The 20,838-nt window shown below is 45.1% G+C and overlaps 1 protein-coding gene across 1 annotated transcript in view; it reads right to left on the bottom strand.

Moving 5' to 3' along the window:
- The window catches only part of LOC8028452 (DNA mismatch repair protein Msh2), a 104,875-nt gene that overhangs the window by 9,857 nt on the left and 74,180 nt on the right, over positions 1 to 20,838 (bottom strand). The window contains exon 22 of the mRNA XM_040221076.3: positions 966 to 1,133. Coding sequence (XP_040077010.2) covers positions 966 to 1,133 — 168 coding nt within the window. The remainder of the gene's footprint in view (positions 1 to 965; positions 1,134 to 20,838) is intronic.

Raw genomic sequence — 20,838 nt, 5'->3', positions numbered from 1 at the left:
ATATAAAAACGATTTAAGTGTGTTTCCTCACATACAAAACCGCTTTAGCTTCCCTTTAAGTCGTGATACCACATTGTTTTTGTTCGATTGCTGGTCTGCTTCGTCGTGCGGTTCTTGATTTTTCACGTGAAAGAAGCTGCAAGAATTTCACTCAGCTGGTACACTGCAGGTTCCGACAATCCTCTGGGTCTGTGTCAAGAAGTCAGTCAAAACTCGTCTAGCATGCCACAATCTTTCCTGCACATCCATCGAGCCTTTCATCCAGTAAGACCTTTTTTGTGGCTGTGTTGCGTGCGAGTGCATGGGGACAAGGATGTCGGCAAACAGCCCTCCGCAGGCCCAAGACTCCGTCGCTTGGCCACGCATCAGTTGCCCTGAGCGGCAGGTGGAAATTATAAGGTTCTTCCGAACATAATCGAGTTCACACCGACGAATCTTTGCAATAACGTATTTGAGCTCATGCCTACCTATGCTTAAAAACTTTTTTTTCATACATTTCTTTTAGTTTATACGTATGAATGTTCACAAACTTTTTCTGAGCCAATTTAAGTTCACAGCCACAAATGTATGAGCAAAACAAATTGTTTCGTGACAGTTGCCCCCTGTCTCGTCTCTAGCGCCTCCCGAAGAGCATTCTCGTTCCTTACGTTTTTTGCAGATCGTACGCTTTTGCGCTAATTCCCCCCCCCCCCCCCCCCCCTTGAGAAACATATAAACGAGGTTTAACTGTAGCCGTGTCACTTGACGCCACGTCACGCGACAGTGGAATGACAACAGTTGTCTCAATGTGTCACAGTTGTGCGTCGCGTGACCCGTCGTCACGTGACACTTAGCAGGATTGGCGTTACGTGACCACGTCACGCCACTCCTGCCATGCTATACTTAACGGAAAATATTGTACACTGCCCCGTTACAGCCCTCTCAACCTCCCGAGCGTCTGCCGCCCAGAGGTCCAAAGCACCCACCCTGAGGATGTGTGCGGACTCGAGCATCTCGGCCATGAAGGTGGAGACTCCCTTGAGCTGCTGGTCCCCCGCCCCGATGCGCGTCAGCACGGCATCCACCAGGGACAGCTCGGCACTGTCGCACGGCACAAAGCTGCCCACCTGCGCCATCAGCACTGCCAGCGCCACCTAGGAACAAGTGGCAGAAGCTCGCACTCGTAACAATGCCTGCATTAACAAAATATTCTAAAGGGGAAAGCAGAAATTGAGCAGCCCTGTGCTTGCCCACAGTACAGTCCTAGCGATACCTGCGACTTAGTCACGGCAAGTCGTTGGGCATCAGCTTCGTGTTCGCGCATCGTGTGGTACATAAACAAAACCGTTTAGAACAAGAATGACACCCGACCATTTTGTTCCGAATCCTTTTGTTTGTTTTTTTGTTCTGGAGCGCGTGAAAGCGCATCTTTCGGCATGAGCTCTTGGTATTGACAGTACCACAACATTTTGTTATCAAATACTTTCTTTTTTACAGCGTAGCTGTTAGAGGCTAGTTTCCCCAGAACCGTGTCCCCCGCAAAGAAATGTCAACAAAAAACTCTGGTTGCCACCGTCGCTCATAGATGGCGGTAGTGGTCCAGAGTGTTTAAAGCCCCTTGATAAAAGCGTTTTTTTACAAGTACCGCCAACCATTGTTGTGGAAGCGCGCGAGACACGTGCCATGAGCGGGTGCTCCGCCGCCATTCGCTTCCAAGGCCCGCTCATTTCAGTGCTGCGCCGCCATTTGCTTCCAAGGGCCGCTCGAGACATGGGCCTCGTGCACTCGCGCATTTGACGCTACTTGCAAGACAAACGCAAACACATCGAGGGGCTTTAAGAGTGTTGTGTTTGCTGGTTGTCCACTTGCCGCCGACGCTCATAGACCGCGGCATTTCTTGGGAGGAAGAAAAGCAAGAACGGAACGAGCGGCGATGTGCGCAGCAGCGCGAGTGGTTTTGCAACCGTTGCGAGGCCGCTATGGCCTAAAGTTCAACTGCGTCGGGCGCTTCAGATTCCCTTGCAAAAGAAGAGCAGATCGCTCGCCTGGAAAGCCACCGCCGAGAACAGAAGCTACAGCTACGCTGCTCTTCCTTCTTCACCAGAATGAAAAAGCTGGCTTTTTTTTTTTTCAGGGAATGCGTGCAGTGGGCATTGGGCACTGCAAAAAAAAAACCTAAGTATAGAGTGGTTTGTTAGTTGCAGTGTACGTCAGTGGCAAGACTTCAGCTTCGCACGCGGCGGACCCAGGTTTGATTTTCGCAGGCGATGGGCAACCTTTTTTAAGGATTTCGCAACCCTCATGACAAATGCCCTAAATGTCAACCACATCATCGATAAGGACAACAACCAGAACATTAACAACAGATGTCATTTCCAGTGGTGGGAAGAGCCCATAACAGCTATTGCCATGAAAGAGGAAGAGGCGGTGGTGGCGGGTCAGATAAAAGTGCGGAACACCGTTGGTTCTGGAGGTCTCGATGTTGAAGTGAAGTGCAAGCACGACAGGCCTAAACAACACCACTGACAAGCGATACAGGAACGAGCAAATGCTAAGCCATAAGAATTTTATATGACTATAAAATCCCATAATAATGCCCACCCAAAGTGAAGAGATAAATTATGAAAAATATGGGGCGAACGACCTTCCGAGATGCAACAGCAAAATTTTATCAAAAACTTTCAGCCTTTCCACTCTGGTAAAGAAGGAAGACCAGCGAAGCTGTACTATGGTGGGACGACCTTAAGGACGACATCTAGGACAACCTCAAGGACGACTTCAGGGATGTCTAGGACGACCTCAAGGACGACGCCTAGGACGACCTCAAAGACGACGCCTAGGACGACCGCAGGAACAACATCTAGGACGACCTCAAGGACGTTTAGGACGATCTCAAGGACGACTTTTAGGACGACCTCGACAACAATGTCAAGGACGACCTTAAAGACAACATTTAGGACGACCTCAAGGACGACCTCGAAAACGACATCTAGGACCACGCCTAGAGAAATCCAGCATTTCCACTCTGGTGAAAACCAGAGTGGAAAACCAGAATGGTGAAAACTGGAGTGGAAAGGCTGGAAAGGTTGCCGCCATCTATGAGCGATGCCGACAGCCGGTTGTCTGGTTGCCGCCGTCGCTCGTAGATGGCGGTGGCTGTCCAGAGTTTTGTGTCGACATTTGTTTGGTACCGAACACAGTCTTGGGGAACCTAGCCCTTAACAGCTCCGCTGTAAAATTAGCGGTAAACGCCAGGGCAATTGAGGTGCAATAAACATGCGGGAACTTACTACGAACTACAGAACCTTGTTGATACGACCTCGGTTCGTACGATTTTCCGTCTCGTACGTTCACAATCCAGGGCTTGAAAAATATCCCATAGAGTTACGACCGGTTCATACGTTTTTGGTCAGTGAGCACCTTTTCTTGCCTTCAAGCTGTGCATGCCGTGTACCAACTGTGTACAGGGAAGCGATGTTTTCGCTTCTTGATTTTTGAGCGTTTTCATGATAGACACGTGACTATGAGTCACTCTCGGTTACTCCACCAAATGCTTGAAGGCACCATTTAAACTGACTATGTGACTGTAAGACTGATAGACGCTACCCTATGAGTAACTCTTGAGCCATGTACGGGTGATAGTAAATGAAAAAACCCGACAACTTCTTTGTTTGACAATCCGCCATTCTTCTGTTCCTGAACTGTGGTCTGCGGTGTGCAACGGTTTTGTATTTTTCCGTACTGTGCCCGAGAAACGGCGATGGCGTCGCGGAAGCGGAAAGCTTTGTCTTTGAGGGAAAAGTTTAACATCCTGGCGGTTGTTGACCGGGACCTTAAACGGAAGAGAACTGACATCGCCAAGGACCTCGGACTGCCTGCGTTGACGGTCAACATGGTTGTGTCGAAACGAAAGGAAGTAGAAGAAAACGCTTTGGTCTTCGGTGCAGCAACGAAGCAAGCCCACGGAGCAGTGCACGGAGAGTTAGAGAATGAGCTGCTTAAGTGGTTTAAGCAAGCACGGGCGTGTGGCGTGAACTTCGACGGAAGCATTCTGCGGGAAAAGGCCATGGAGATTGCGGACATCATGGACATCGAAGATTTCACTGCATCGAACGCCTGGATGGCCTGATTTCGGGTTCGCTGTGGCATCTCGTACCGCCAAGTGAACGGTGAAGCAGCCAGTGCAAATTCAACGGATATTGAGAACTGGGTTGCAATGCTTTCGGGCATTGTAAATGCCTATGCCCCATGTGACATCCATAACGCCGATAAATTTTGACTTTTCTACAAGGCACAACCCACGAGAGTTCAAAAAGTTCTGAGTTCAAAAAGAAGTCGTGCCACGGCGGGAAGGTCAGCAAGGAGCGAGTAAGCGTGCTGCTGTGCTGCAATGAAGATGGCACGGACATGATTAAGCCATGGATGGTCAGGAAATGGAAGAACCCAACATGCCTGAAAAACTATGCTCGGCTTCCTCGTGTGTACAAACAAAACACCAAGGCTTGGATGACCTGCAGCCTCTTCGAAGAGTTTCTGCAGTACCTCGAAGGCAACTGGGAAGCAAAGACCGAAAACGGATTTCTCTTTTTGGATAACTGTTTGGCTCATCTGAAGGACACATCGTTCCTGCCAAACCTCAACCAGCAAGCACGAAGAGTCACCTGCAGCCTATGGATGCCGGCATCATTAAAAACGCGACGCACCTCTACAGAAAGTGAATCGTGTGACGCTTCTTGGCTCGCATGTCCCTAAGGGAAGAGCCCGCCAACCCCACAATGCTTGATGCTATGCATTACCTGAACACATCGTGGGAGAGTGTGACCAGTGAAACAGTTAAGAACCGTTTCAGGAATTTAGCGGGGAAATTTTTCCACTAAATTTAGCGAGGAACTTGTTGCGTCAAATTTAGCAGGAAAAGTTTTCCAACAGAAGTAGCAGGGTCATTTCTCCGCCAATTTTTTCCGCTAAATTTTTCTGCCAATTTTTAGCGGGAAGTTTGCTTGCTATATTTAGCGGGAGAATTTACCGGGAAATTGTCCCACAATTTAAAGGTAAATTCCACTTGGTTGAAAAAACCCCGAGACTGCGGGTAAACGACACAACACTAAAAAGTCTCTAACACAGCTGAAATTTTTATTTTCCAAACCTGGTTATATAGGCACTTCGATACAAAAGAAAAAAGGGGGGAGAGGGTGAGAACCTCAAAGAATGCCACTTTCCACCAACGTAACCTCTTGACTAAACAACAAGGACAACAGACTCTGCGTCACGCACTTCACTTATCTTTGACCCCTCGCCTCCCGACCGCCAAACACACTGGTAACCCCAAGCCCAGTAACACATATACAAAAAAGAAAAAAAAAAAAAAAAAAAAGGAAAGAACGACCCATCGTCCCTTCTACCCGAAAACCGACAGACATAAACCTTGAAGGTCAGAACTTTTCACAGCCTAAGAAAACGCCGCAGTTCATTGTCCAACCCAAACGACGGCTTATTAACTGCATTCCCGTGACCTAATATCGTTAATGACTCTTTTATCAACCGCTTATGATCATCTTTTTCCCGCAACTCTACTGAAGTTAGATGCCACAACGGTACACAGTTTCTACACAAGCTTTAATTCGACATTACAGAGAATTGTAAATGTCTTTCATTTTTTCCCTATTGCCTAGAAATGTCAAGTTCGGATCATACGTTTCCCTGGATCATAAGTGTTTTTTTTTTCTCGTGTTTAGTGCCAAATATATCAACGAGATCCTACTGTACCCCGTCATGAAAACGGGTACCGCAGAATTCAGATGCATAAGATTTGAGTTACACAGTGCGATAAGCTTGCGAGAACCTGCTACAAACTCGGGTGTCGTGGGAACCGATATACCACGCACAGATTGCAGACAAAAAAGACTCGAGGTATACACCTAAGCACTTCTTATGAGTTGTGAATGCGAAAGCATGCATGTCGTTATTCTGCTCCCTTATTTCGTCTGCGCGTATTTGCGTCGACGGCCAAGCATGCGCTCTCTCCTCGCCGCTCTGACCTTGGACGCTTCGTGTTACCAGTGCATTGGCAGTGTGGACACGCAGCGTTATATGTGGCAGTTGTTGAAACTGACGCGCAGCGGACAATGGGAGCCTCGTTCCTTGAAACTATGACTTGCACCAGCCAATGGGACTGAAGCCAAAACCATCAAATTTCGGCTTCACTGCGCTCCATTGGGAGCAGGGAAACTGGGTGCTGTTTGGCTAGGCTTTTCGCGTGGCTTCAAAGCTGGAAGCCACCAGATGGCGGCTTCAGTTGGAGAAAGGAGTTTAGGTGCCGTTTGGCATGGCTTCAAAGCTGATGACGTCCGCTCGCTTCATGGAACAGTTAATGCTTTCATATTAAAATCGCAGGAGCCAGCTATGAATACGTATGTTACGGGAACGAATGCCACAAATCACGGACACAGCAGATTCACATGTCGCAGCGTAATAAGCATGAGAAACCCATTGCGAACACGCTCGTCGCATGTACCGGCACTGCAGGTAACGCAGCCAATTCGATTCCCGTCAAAAGTCGCATGACCAATATCTGGTAAAAATGGGAGCGTAAGCGTTATGTCGGAATTTTCGTGTCGAGGATATTCAGCCAAAAAAAAAAAAGGGGGACGGGCATTCGTACGAGATTTTACGGTAATTGGGCTATATTGTACCAAGCCGGACCTCCCAAATGTCACGTGCTATCGGGAGTGATTAAGAGGGAATGCCGGAGCATCTGTAGCTCTGCACGCGGCCCCGGCTCCTAAAAGCAATGTTTGGGCACCAAAAGCCTTCGTCTGCTGTTCAGCACTTGGCTGCGAGCCCCGTGTCCCCAGCCAGTAGTCTGCTACGGCAGCAATATTGCGATGGGGTGCACGGGGTAAACATCATACGAAGTACACGTATTCTTGATAATTTGAAGCTCGAGGGGACAGCGAAATGCTTCCAATTAAGCAAACATTGAAAAAGACGCACTCAAAGTGTGAGTTTGTTTACTTGGTACTCACCCGGATGAGAGAAGTTGACAATTTTAACTTGCCTCCACTACCATATTTACTCGCATAATAAACACACTTCTTTTTCCGAAAAAAAAAAAGAAAAAAATATATGGGAGGCGCATTGTGTTCATTACGCGGGGTAAGATTTTTGCATTTACACACTTCGCGCAAATGTCATTTTAGGTGCCAATGTTACATAACAGGGTGCTGTGGCATATCTCCACTGACAGAGGCACACCCATGGCTGGTAATGGGCGAGCGACAGAAACCACGCTCTATAAATTGCAAACTTTTTTAGGGCACTTTTGGCATGCCTTTTGCCGAAGAAAAAGCGCCCTACAAAGCTCACTCAAGCATGAAGAGCGACACAACCATTCTTCGGCCTTACCACTTTCACGATACTACTGCTCAAGAGTAAATCACAGACGACGGCGTGTTTGTTGACATCAATGCATCCAATGGACGAAGCACGTCCGGTGCTGGGCAATTCCTCGACCCCAGCTTCACTAGACATGCGCGCCGCTCAGTTTCACGCTTGATCACTTCTGCAACCCCACAATTGCAGCCATTACGAGACCAACTTGGGCTTGGCTTGACTTGGCCTGGCAGCTTGGCGGCAAAAGAAAATTAGCTTCAAGACTCGCAGAGCCGAAAATTAAAAGTGCATTCATTACGCGAGAAGAAGAAAGAAGTCCAAATATTGATGCCCATTGTGGGGAATGTGTTCATTATGAGAGTAAATACGGTAATACAGATTCACAGCATTAACTACGCTCTCCAAATTGCACATCTTTTTCGGGGCACCTTCAGCCATTTCTACACCAAGAAATTATAAACAAAAAAAAAGTACTCTGCGGAGAGAGGCAGCGCAGTTATTGCGTCAGCGGCTCTCGGTCATTTGGCATGGAGAGTGACGTGATCACTGATCTCTATGACGATTTGCTGGATCGCGTATAGCTGTTTGGTCACTGCAGCGCAAATGCAGCCACTGGAAGTTCGAGATCGGCCACCTTTCCACATCACGGACTCAACCGCGTGAACCGTGGTGGAGGCTGGGCAGCTGCATGCAGAAAGGCACGCTTTATGCTAATTGCAGTTGTTCATCAAAGATGTTTTGTAACCCTCGCGTAAACGGTCGCAGCTGCCTTTGAGGACCCGGGGAAAATTCGACAAAAGCTCAGCACCTGAGAAAGGCAGCAGTACACAGCGGGCAATGTGCCCATGAACTGTTTAGGCTTCCTGGCTTGTGCTGTGGAAAGAGCTATCGCGGAAGCAGTGTCTCGCTTCAACCAAGGCATGGCGATAGACCAGCAAGGTGGTGGCAGAGCAGCTCGGCTACAGCACTGAGAGCTGTCTGATTCGCAGGGGCTTCGAGAAGGACAAGCAGAGGCTCCGCAAGACCGACAAGGCTCACACGGAGAGTGAGAGGCTCAAGAAGAGGATGGTTAAAAGGCACAAGCCCAACAAGACCCAGGACTAGTGCCCAGGACTCCTGCAAACTTACACTAGTGTACGAAAAACTCTGAAATAATTTTCTGCCTTCTATTTCTTAGAGTGCAGCTCTTAGACGCCCGTTTCCGGCATGAGCGGCGTTGCCATCGCCGTAATTGCGCAGTGCATTATGGGAAATGTCCCATAATGCAACGCGGGAGACTCGTGACGTCACGAGGGTCCCGCACGGTGCATTATGGGTCATTTCCCATGATGCAATGCGCGGGGAGGACGATGGGGAAGGGGAGGGGGAGGAAAGAGAAGGATAGGGGGAGGGGAGAAGGAAGAGGACGGAGGAGAGGAGGAAGGAGGGGGGAGGAGGTTGAAGGATGAGGGGAGGATGAGGAAGTGAGGAGGAAGGAGGGGCATACCCTCCCCTCAGTACCCTTCCCTCCTCCTCAAGAGCTGCGCTCTGATTCGGCGTTACAGGGTGTTGTAAACATCTATTTTTTTTTTCTTTTTGACATTATTGTATTGAGGTTTTAATAGCATTCGTATAAACTGGTTTCAAAAATTTCCATATTTTTGTGTTGAACTATAGCTGGACTGCATACTAAAGCTTTCTTTTTTTCCATGAATTCATTAGGTAGAAGTGCCAGCATAAAAGACACTTCAAACGAGATTTTCTCAGCCTGGTTTTTTTTTATAAGGTACCGTTGCCTTACGAAAGTTTTAATAATGTTGGCACGAACGATTATCGGTAAACTTGGTATTCTCGTTTTCAGCACCAACTGACCTGCATCCTAAAGCTTTCCTTTTTTTTCCCTAGAGTCAAGAGATTAAAAGTAAATAACCCTAATGTTCCATAATTAGGCCAGATCTTGTTTATTTCTAGGTCTGTGATTTATTTATGATAAAAAACTGGCTTCATAAAAATTCTATTAGCTTTAGAATGTATGGTAGACCCTTGCAAATCAGTGCACATTGTTAAAAAAAAAAGTCGAATTTGGGGGTTTTACTTGCCAAACCAACGATGTGTGCCTGGCACGCCCCAGCGAAGGACTGAAGATGAACTTCGACCACCTGGGGATGTTTTGACGTGCAACCAAAAGCTCGGTTATTGGTGGCCCCTCCGCAATGAGCCAGACAGATTGCAGGCACCTCATACAGGATTCGAACCCGCAACCTGGAGATCCATAGGCTGGCGCTTTGCTCCAAAGCCGCCAAACGGCTCATCGTTAAAACTTTTTTTTCTTTTTTAATGATACATTATGGAATAACCCATAGGAAATTACATGATTGGAATTTAATATTTTGTTATATCTTTCGTTTTAGAAAAGGTATCTTATATTTTGTAGAAGAGTAGTAAGTTGGGCGAGTTGGTAAACGTTGAACATGGTTGAAATCGCGCACAAAGAGACGAGGACAAACGAGGAAGGAACACAGAACACAGACAGTCGCGCACTCACAACTCTAGTATATTAAGTGAGGAAGAGAAAGATGAAGCACTATTTTTTACAGGGGACAACGTCACCAGAGAAACAGATCATCCGCAGTCAAATGATTGCAAGAAGGCAACTTCTTTTTTGCTCAAAGCTACCGACGGCTGACTAACGCAGCGATCGGTCAGGCTCAAGATGGTGAACGCCTCGAGCACCTCGCGCGTTTGTTTTTCTTTAAAGCGGCCAATGATTGATGTTTTTTCTAAAGATGGTGTGCACATACAGGTTTTACAGTGCACCGAAAGGTGACCTCCTACATTGGATGTTAAAGCAAGTTTATGCTCTCGTAGCCGGTCATTCAGACACCGTCCCGTCTGTCCTACATAGCATCTTCCACATGAAAGAGGAATGCTATATACAACGCCCGATGAACAAGGAGCAAATGGCCGTACATGTTTTTTGTGGCGCGTGTTTTTTGAGAATTTTTCCGCCTTTTCACGAACCTCGTCGGAGTTTCTTGGTTCAGATCTATAGACTAAAATCTTCAGGGTTCCCGAATCAGGTCTTAATCGAAGTGATAGGAACGCTGGTAAAGAATGTAAAAGGGGGTGAAAAAACTAGGCACCCCGTTGAAAAAAACCGGGTGGTGGTTATGCCATACCTACACAAAATATAGCATAACCTAAAACAAGTGGCCAGCAGGTATGGTGTGCCCGTAGTACTATCAGCCCCTAAGAAAATGGGACAAATTTGTTCTAAGGTTTGTGAAAAGGCGGAAAAATTATCAAAAAACACGTGCCACAAAAAACATGAGCGGCATTTGCTCCCTGTATGGTCACGTGACCCCGGGGGGGATCACGTGACCTCAGGGAAAGGGGGGGGGGGGGTCACGTGACCGACCGACCCCCCCCCCCCCCCCCCCGGTGACGCTGACGGCGACGCCGACGCCGCTCAGGCTGGAAACGGGCCCCTAAGAGCTGCGCTCTAAAACACATGCGGCCATTCGTTCCACACGCCACACGCTCGCCCGCTCGGCGACACGTGTGGCAGTATCATCGCTGGCGTTTACATCACCGCCAAGGTAAAGCGGCGGTGCGGTAGATGAAAACAAACCACATGGTGTGTCTGTTTTTTCTTTCTCATTGGTTCCGTTTGGCCATCTAAGTTTTGGGTAATAACAACAGGACGGCAGTTTGGGCACCCACTTTCGTAATGAGAACGACGAAATGGAAGTGGATTGTCTCTATCAGTCAAGCTCAAAATCCTTCTGCATCTGAACAATGGTCAAAGGCAAGTGGACGTTGTGAAGGACTATGCGATTCCACCGTCGACGTTGTCAACAATAGTGACGCAAAAGTCAAAGCTTGAAGGAGAAACTGCATTCAATCCCTACAGGAAACGACGCTACACGGGATATTTCGAGCCCGTGGACGATGGCGTTGTGGTATGGTTTCGTCACAATAACAAACTGCGCCAGAGGAAGTGCACAAAAACATAGACATGAAGCCTTGTCACTTCATGCACTTTAAGAGCGCCGGTGCTAATGAAAATTAGATTTTTTTTTTTTCAAAATCAGAAAGGCGGCAACGTAACTGTTATGCACTTTGAATATATCGATGAACATGACTCCATAAATTGCATTTCACACTTTTGACTCAATGTATGCCCCCGATTCTAATGCGCAGGCAAAGCAGGCGAACACATATGTCATAGAACAGATTTTATGAAACGCCTGCCAATACAAAAATAATTATTGTGCACTAGTTGCTCTTGTCGGAGTCCAACGATGGTTCTCCGCCGTCCACAGAGGTAATACTTGCTTTCGTCTAAAACATTTTATGTGCCGCACTTCTTCTGCTTGTACGAGTGTGCGACCGTCACCTCTCAAAAGGTCGTCTTCCAAACAACTTAGCAGGCTTGTAGGGTCGCTGGGATTGCGAGGCCGTGCAGTGCTGCTCGGTAGTTATTTTTTTCCACCAGCATGATGGCCTTTCGTTTAAATAATGCCTCCTATTCGAATTTCTTTTGTATTTCCATCTTAAGATGACAGACACGAGCCCGTATGCGAGAATGCATGTGATACAAATACAAAAATGGCGAATGTAAACGAACGGTCACGATGGCAATGGGGCTAGCCAACTTATACTGAGTATGTATAGCGTTTTATTGAGTTTTGGTTTTTGGTTTCGATTGTAAAACGCATCTATTTTTGGGCAGCGATTTTAGCAAACAAAAATTCCGCGTTACAATTGTGAAAGTACAGTAAGTAAAAGCACAGCCAACACTTCGAGCCAATGGGACGCACCAAACAGCGTCAGAAGCACGAAATCATGGCATTCGTCATCTTTTCTTATGTGTTATTTCATCAGCTAAACTAATAAAAAACACCAAATGCCCTGTTACTTGCGCTTTTAGTTTGTGTGTTTGTAATTGTGTGCGTTCGAGCCTTCAACTGTGCACAGACCCTACGCATACAAAAATGATCAATGAGTTTCTATTGGGTTTCTAATGTATTCTATAAGAATACATTTGAAACTCCAATACAGTATAAACCGCATATAACGTATGTCGCGGGAGTCGCGAAAATCCGCACTATAAGCGGTACCGCGCTATAACCAAAACGTCAATTTTTCAGCCCAAAATACATGCCATGAGACAACTTACCTTCGTAAAAGAATTTATTTTATGTTAGATGAAAAATAAAGCTTAGTTTGAGGAAAGTCTTTATTTCACCAGACTAGTACAGTTCTGTCTCAAGTGTGTCACACATTTTGAAAGAAATGAGCGGCTTTTGCCTGGCGCAGCCTTTTAACGGCGTCGCGGGTTGCGGACGGACGTTGCGAGCGGTCAAAATTGCTAACCCTAATCACTTTTCTCCGAAGATGAAAACGCGTGAAAATTCGCATCCTTCATACGGTACGCGCCAGTAATACCTCGAACTTGAGCACACGCATGAAATGCGCCAAATAAGAAATCCGGGCGATGTTCGAAAACACAAATGCTTAGAAATCACCACTGTAGTCGAAGTAAACAAACACGACGACACGGGCGTTTCAGCCGTCTTGAGAGCGCCGCCACGACATCGCCGCTAGAGTAGGTGGATCTTCCCTTTTAGTACGTGCTGGGTTATAATAGCGACACACAACGAAAATTCACAGTCAAGGATAGCGCTTTTACGCAGAACGATGAGATGAACGCCGTCTAGGACGACGATCACAACCGACGCCATGTTTGCGGCATGCAACGCGCGCGAACCCTTCTCCTCGATCTGCGATTGGTCTGTCGGTGCGGTTGTTTTTTTCTTTGTTTTCACGCAGCGGAGGGGCGGAGGGATGCACGCACATGAACGACACGTGCGTGCATCCCTACTGAAGCCTCTCTCTTCGCTTCTCCCCACTTCTTCGAGCAACTACCTCGCCCCGTGCCGTCAGCGCCGTTATCTAGTGTCGCACAGGGAAGCGTGCTCGCTGCTCCGGTTGTCAGCGCGGTCGTCGGGCTGTAGCAAAAACCGCACTAAAACCGGTATTTCCCTTCGCGCGCCTGCATTTTAAGCGGTATGTAAATACATGGAGTTCTATGGGAGGCGAACCGGTGGTTTAAAAAAACCACGTTATACCCGGTCCTGCACTATAAGCGGTTACGTTGTAAGTGGTCTATACTGTATCACTGATAATTTTTGTAAAGGTAAGAAGAAACGTAACATACAGGGAGTACAGATGCTGTGAAATAGATATTTGTAATATTCTCCTTCCCTCCTACTCCCCTGGATATTAAAATCGACCAATACTAAAATATTTTCATTTGTTTTTTTATCTTGGCGCAGGTGTGGCACAATTCTTAGCGAAAATGGCAGTTTGGCGTAAGATATGGCAAACTTTCGTTTATGGCACAACTTGGCGCGAATAGCGCACCACTTCCATCACTGGCCAACGGGATACGTCAAGTGGGCGTATATTTCCAAGTCGTCCACTGGATTGCAAATGCGTGGGAGGCCGTGCCGCGCTCTATTGTGTCACGCGGACTCCTCCAGTGTTACCTGTTGAACAACATGAACGGCACAGACGACGACACACCACTCGCGAACAGCAAGAAAGAATTGAGCAGCGACGACGACTAAGCATGCACATCAATTCTCTACCGATTTCCATCTCTTCCTCACTCCTGTTGCGCCCTTGGAGGCAGTTTGCTTTATGCAGCCTCACTAAGGTACAGGGAGTTCGTCGGGAACGGGCAAATTTGTTATAAAATGCGGAATGTCGCATTAAACTAGGGACGCATAATTAAGGTTCCACTGCAATGTTTTAAAATCTTTTTTAAAGCTATCAAAATTTTTCTTTGCGTTGTATTTCTGGTTGTGTTATATTCGGGCAAATACAGTCGGGGTTCAACCACACCCCTATACAGCTACAGCACCATTCCGTAGATGATAACTTTGAATGACTGCAGCGATGAAAAAATAGTAATAAAAATAAAGGTATGATTTCTAGCAAGATCCAAACGTTGCTTCAGGCGGCAAGTGCAGGTAATATGCGAGGTATTTTTGCGGTTTTTTTTTAAGGGTAGTAAGTAGAAAAGTAAAGGTTATGTGCAGGGGTGGGTGACACGTGCGAAAATACGGAGCCCATTTTTGCCAGTTTTCGGCTTCTGGTGCCATAGATCCCCATGTGTTTGAAAACTCTGTCGGTCGCCATTTTCCCATTGAAATTTTCAGAAGATCCCTTATAACTTTTGATTAAGTTATTGGATCGGGCTGAAACTTTGGCACCTGGTTGCGACCTCTAGCGCTACCTTTGGGCGGAGAATGAGCGTTCGGCGATGCCTAGTTTATTTTTGCGGTAAAAAAGACCGTGTAAATTTTCTTTTGTGACACCCTGTACTATCCTGGCACTGGACGAAAAGCTCCTCGAGAGTTCAGTGTCCCATTAAAATGAACAGTTGTGTAGGAAAGGTGTTAATTATAAAGGCACTTAGTGGCATTAAAACGACTGCTCGTGGATTGCCTCGCATGACGCTATGGTCGGCAACGGGAGACCTGCAGGTGCTCTGCCTCCAGCATATGCTCGTTACCTTCCATCATGCCTTGGCTGCGCTTGCGACAAAGTGTCATCAAAACGCTCGAGCTACGTACTTGGGTAGTAATTCAATTACAGTTATTGAATTATTGTAATTTAATTACTTTTCTTGGTAATTTGTATTTGTAATTAATTACTTTTGGCTAAAAGGAATTGTAATTGTAATTTAATTACTTTCTAGCATCAGTAATTGCAAAATTTCAGGCACAATTACAATTTCTTTTGCAAAACTTTGCGGCTTCGACGGAACCTCTCTGAAAGCCTCAGCGCCCGCACGAGCAGCCTAGCTCTCGGTGAAACACTTGCACACAGACATACACACGCACACGCACAACATAAATAGCGTCGCATTGTTCGTTGTTTTGTTGCTTACACTGTGGGCTGAGAGACACTCCTCTTTGGAGCCTACCTCAATGGCGCCGTGTACCGCTCTCTGCTGTGCGAGCAGAAAACAATAGCGTAAACACGCCACCATATTGAAAGAAAAAAATTGAGCTTCAGCTTTCAGCCGAGGTTGGGAATTTTAATTGTCTATGAAGTTATTTTTATTTCTTTTTTGCCAGGTTATTACGTTCCTTTTTTAGTACTGGCGCAGATTTGTATCTTTATATTATTTTCAAGTTTATTGACTGCTGGTTTTACTTCGAATATTCTTTGCGTAAGCATTTTGGAGACTGACCTCGCACCTGTGAATATTTGTCACTAATGATTCGCGAGCACCGATTCAGTTCTTATATATTTCTGACCCATTATACTTTCAACTCAATGTAAATAATTTACAATACCGTGATGTTTGCATGTGAATGCGGTCGTATTAGCGCGTGTAGATTTTAGTTTTATATTAACACTTGTAAAATATTCATATATGACTAATTGACGCATTTTTATTTGTCTGGCTAACAAAACTCTGTCAACACAATTTTTTTCTCAGCGATCTGACGTCTTCCAGCATTTGGACTAATTTAATATTATCTATTAAAATATAATAATGTAGTACTTCATTGCTGCAGACTGTCAAGTTCTATCATGAATTTAACAAAATTCATAGGGGAAAGTACACTCCGTGGCATTTATGCAGCGATGCTTACGCCTCCTCAAACATTTGGGCAAGGAATGAACAAATAAATACGTTGCATTCTATACAACTCGTTTAAAGTTATATGGCCCAAGTCGGGTCGCTCTCAGAAATAAGTAATTGTAAATTAATTTCATTACTTTTTAAAAGTAGTTTCTAATTGTAATTAATTACCTTTCACGTAGTAGCAATTGTAATTGTAGTTAAAATACTTTGAAGCGAAGTAATTGTAATTGTAATTAAATTACATTTTGGAAGTAATTTACCCATGTATGTCGAGCTAGAGGCGGCTCATCTACTGGATCTTTAACCTGTCATCAACTATGTAGCCCAACAGAGATTCAGGAACTGAATAACAGTCAAAAGTTGAGCTAGTTGCTACATACTTGTAGTTCGGGAGCAGTGCACCACAAACGCACAAGCACCGACTTTGCAGAATTCCCAGACAAACAACAACGTAAAACGAACCGGGGAATTCGTAGGCAAGCTTATTGCCAACGCGGACATCGACATTTGTCACAACGTGCTCACGCAGAAGCCGGCGGAAAAAAAGATCGTACGGTTTGTACAATCCAGCAAAAGAAACTCGCTGAAGGAAAAATGCAAAAAGAAACGCATAATGGCCTCCGATCTTGGTGCAGCTGGAGCGGCGTCTCCTGTGTACATAACTGAACACTTGACACGACAAAACAAATGAAATCTGGGAGCAGCCATCGCTCGAAAGCGCGAAGTAGGATGGAAATTTGTCTGGACATCAGAAGGTATACGCGCGAAAAAACGAAACATCAGCGGCTATCAGAATCACTAACTCGGAGGACGTAGCCAAAATGATAAGGTAGTCTCGATCTACCGATGCCACTAACTTCAAGTACAACCTTGTATCTTCAATGGCTGAAACATATCGGATAAAATGCAGATATTTTGACGAAACAACATTTAACTTTTCTTTTAGTAGTTTAGAAAATAATTTTTCTGCAATTCACTTCAATGCGAGGAGTATCAGCAACAAACGAGACGGCTTGGAAATATTTCTTGATTCTTCGAATGTTTGCTTTGACGCATTACTTTTTTCGGAAACTTGAGTTCCAGATCATGCTGAGTTACCTTACTTTAGTGATTATAAATGTGCCAGTTTGGGTAGACAAAGTAAAAGAGGAGGGGTGTTGCCATCTATTTGAAAAAGCATATGTCATGGTATGTTGTTGAGGATTATTCCATGATTACAGCTGACGTCGAGTGCCTTGTCATAGAATCCGAAACTGTTGCCATTCTGGTTATTTATAGGCCCCCTGCAAGTAGCAAAGAAGTTTTTCTCTGCTTTTTAGAAGGTTTGCTAAATTTTCTTTGTTCGTTCCCCAAACCATTTTTTATTATGAGCGATACAAACATTGACCTACTCAAGTGTGACAGCCATGCAATCGAGTTCAATAATCTGTTATTCGCTTACGGTTGCTCGGACACTGTGACACTGCCCACCCCCGAGTGACCTTGGAAACATAAAGTTCTATTGACATATGTATAACAAACCTCAACGATAGGGAAGTCACGTCTGGTGTATTTACACATGATATCAGCGACCACATGCCAGTTTTTGCTCTAGCATCTTTCTCACGGGGCAAAAATACAGCTGAACGTGAAATCTTTTCCACCGACAAATAAACGACGAATCACTGGAGAATTTTCGAGCCTTGATCAATCAAGCATGCTGTGAAAGTGTCCCTTTAGAACATGACCCAAACCTTGCTTACGCAAACTTTTCTAGAAAATTTAACATTTGTTACGATGCTGCATTTCCACTTATACAAGTAAATAGGCAATAAAAAAAATATGAAAGCCGTGAATCACCAACAACTTATATATGTAGACAAATTAAGAAAAAGGATAAGATATACCACAGTTTCATTAACTGTACACCGAATTTAAAAACACAAGGAATAAATGAACTTCGATCTCAAGAATGCAAAGTCGGAATATTATCAGGGCACATTTTCAAGCATATTTTCAATGAGCCTCGAAAGATATGGGAAACTGTAAACACAAACACTGATAGGAAGAGACGCGTGCAAGGAATACAAAGCATCACTGTCGATAGAAAAAACGTAAGTGGCCAGGAAATGGCAAATCTGATGAATATGCACTTAGTTAACCATGGTTTGCCAGGTGACAGTTTTCGAATCTGCGACTCCCACGAAAGTTCTTCACAACGCTGTGCCACAAAGACCACAACTAGCCTATCGAATACGATAATGCTATCACCAACAACATTATACGCGGTGGAAGGGATTATACATAAAATAATAAATAACGCTGCAGCTGGTGTAGACGATTTCAAATCAAAGCCTGTCAAAGATGCCTCCCAACAAAAAAATAACTCCTGTGACATATAAAAAAATTGCACTTTAGAAACTGGTATATTTCCAGACAAACTAAAAGCTGCGAGAGCTACAAAGGAGGAAAACAGCTTCTACAAAACTAGACCAATCTCGGCTTTGCCTATTTTCTCAAAAATATTTGAGGGGGTTATAAACATTAGGCTAGAGCAGGGGTTCCCAAACTGGGTTCCGGGGAACAGAGGGGTTCCACGAGCTGGTCTCATGGGTTCCGCAAACACCGAAATTGCCACCCCCCTCCCCCCAATCCCCCCTCCCCCGCCGCAGGCTGCACGGCGGGACCATGCAAAGCACCTTCATCTCACTTTGTACTGACATTGCGATTGATATGGTGGGGATATGGAAGCAACTCAAGCAAATTTGTCTACAATTGGGCATCTGTTGCTTTTCGGTCGGCAAATATAGAGGAGGGGGGGGGAGCAGTGTTCCGTGGCAGTTTTTGAGGCTTCCTGGGGTTGCGCGAGATCAAAAAGTTTGAGAACCCCTGGGCTAGAGGGCTTTTTGTATAAACACGATGTAATAAATAAATGTCAGTACGGCTTTCAAAAATCAAAATCAGCAGAAGAAGCACTAGATGAGGTAAAAGATAAAATTATAAATAACATTGAAAATAAACTGTACACCCTAGACCTGTTTCTAGATTTCAAAAAAGCATTCGGCACTATTCAACGTCACATACTACTAATCATACTTCAACAATATGGCATACGTGGGGTTCTCCTGACCTTAATAAAAAAAATTTCTTGAAAATCGCTTGCAGTTCGTACACACCAATAACATTTCTTCAACTATACTCAAAATTAAGCACGGGGTTCTACAGGGGTCTATATAAGACCCTTATAATTCCTTCTTTACGTTAACGATATCACAAATGTACTAAACTCCCTGGAGCTTGTCATGCACGCGGATGATACTAATGCATTTCTTACTTCAGTTTCTAAAGCATCCCTGGAATCAATGGCAAACAGCTATTTGAAGCATCTCTCAGTATGGCTGCAGAACAACAAATTACAACTAAATGCAAAGAAAACAAAATATATATTTTCTGTCCTGTAAATAAACTCGACAACATTAAGGTGACTATGTGTTTTAAAAATGAGATTATAAAGGAGGTAAGCGAACAAACTTTTCTCGGCGTGTGGTTCAATTGCGAATTAAATTGGAATACACTCACATAAATAGGCTAAGCACAGAGTTATCTAGAGTCGTTGGATGTATATACAGTCAAACCTCCATGTAACGAAGTCGGTAAAATTGGGAATTTACTTCGTTACATTGAAATTTCGCTACATAGAAATTCGAGGCTAACGTTAAAGAAAGTTTCCACAAATGTTTCTCGGGTGAACAAAACTCACTGAGGACACCTCTATTTTGGTTGAAAGTAGTTCATCACGTTTTTCTGAGCCACTCTTGGCATTATTATTGGCATCACATGACGTTCGCATAGCCAGAAGGCCTGCATTGCGTCTTCGTCTTGCTGTGGGATCGCGAACCGCCTCAAGACATTCATCGCGTCCACCACTTCATGGTTACTGGGCAAATCGCAGGTGTCTTGCTCATGCAGGCTCGATGTCGCCCCGGTCTTGTGAGTTCCCACGAACATCGCTAGCTATCGCCTCGTTGGTCACCTCCTCCGTCACAATGACAGAAGAGTCGGCGTATAGAAAGTCGTCGTAATCGACGTTGTCAGGGGCGGCTCCATCGCCTTCAAGGCTCCATCGCCCAGGACAACGAGAAACGCACGCTTTTAGTTAGGCCTCGAAACGAACTACGGTGTACTCAGCGCGAACGAAGCCGACGGACAAAACGGCGGCGGCTTTAGTGTCCTTTAGTAGCCGTTCTGTAGACCACACTCGCCAGATTCGGCCCGTTTCACCTTTTGCGCTTTATCGGGGGCCCATTTCAGCGCATGTGCTTCTCAAAATCTCCTTTGGGACTCAAAAGTTTGTGACAAATTGCCTATAAAATTTCGTTATATCAAAATTTCGGCAAACGGGACTTCGTTACATAAAGGTCAAAAGTATATGGCATGCATACACTTTCGGTTATAAAAAGTTACATACTTCGTTACATCGGGGGTTTCGTTACATAGAAGTTCGTTACATCGAGGTTTGACTGTACAAGATACAAAATCTTATACCCCTTTGGCTAAAAATAAATTTGTATTACTCACTATTTTTCTCAAAACTTTACTACTGTATTTTAGTTTCGGGAACGACATCGACCACAAATTATAATAGACTGGCTGTTCTACAGAAAAAAGTTCTACGACTTTTTGAAAACCATAAAGGTAATGCCCAAGACCTCCCCACCAGTTCATTATTCAATAAACATGGCCTACTCAAAGTCAATCAAGGCTATTATTTTAAGCTATTACAAAAAATACACAACGAAAAACTTTTCACGATTTTGCCAGATGACAGTAAACATTAC

Source organism: Ixodes scapularis, unplaced genomic scaffold (genome assembly GCF_016920785.2).
Source record: "Ixodes scapularis isolate PalLabHiFi unplaced genomic scaffold, ASM1692078v2 PGA_scaffold2__306_contigs__length_199485367, whole genome shotgun sequence".
NCBI lineage: Eukaryota > Metazoa > Arthropoda > Arachnida > Ixodida > Ixodidae > Ixodes > Ixodes scapularis.
This window is presented reverse-complemented; position numbering and strand designations above follow the sequence as displayed.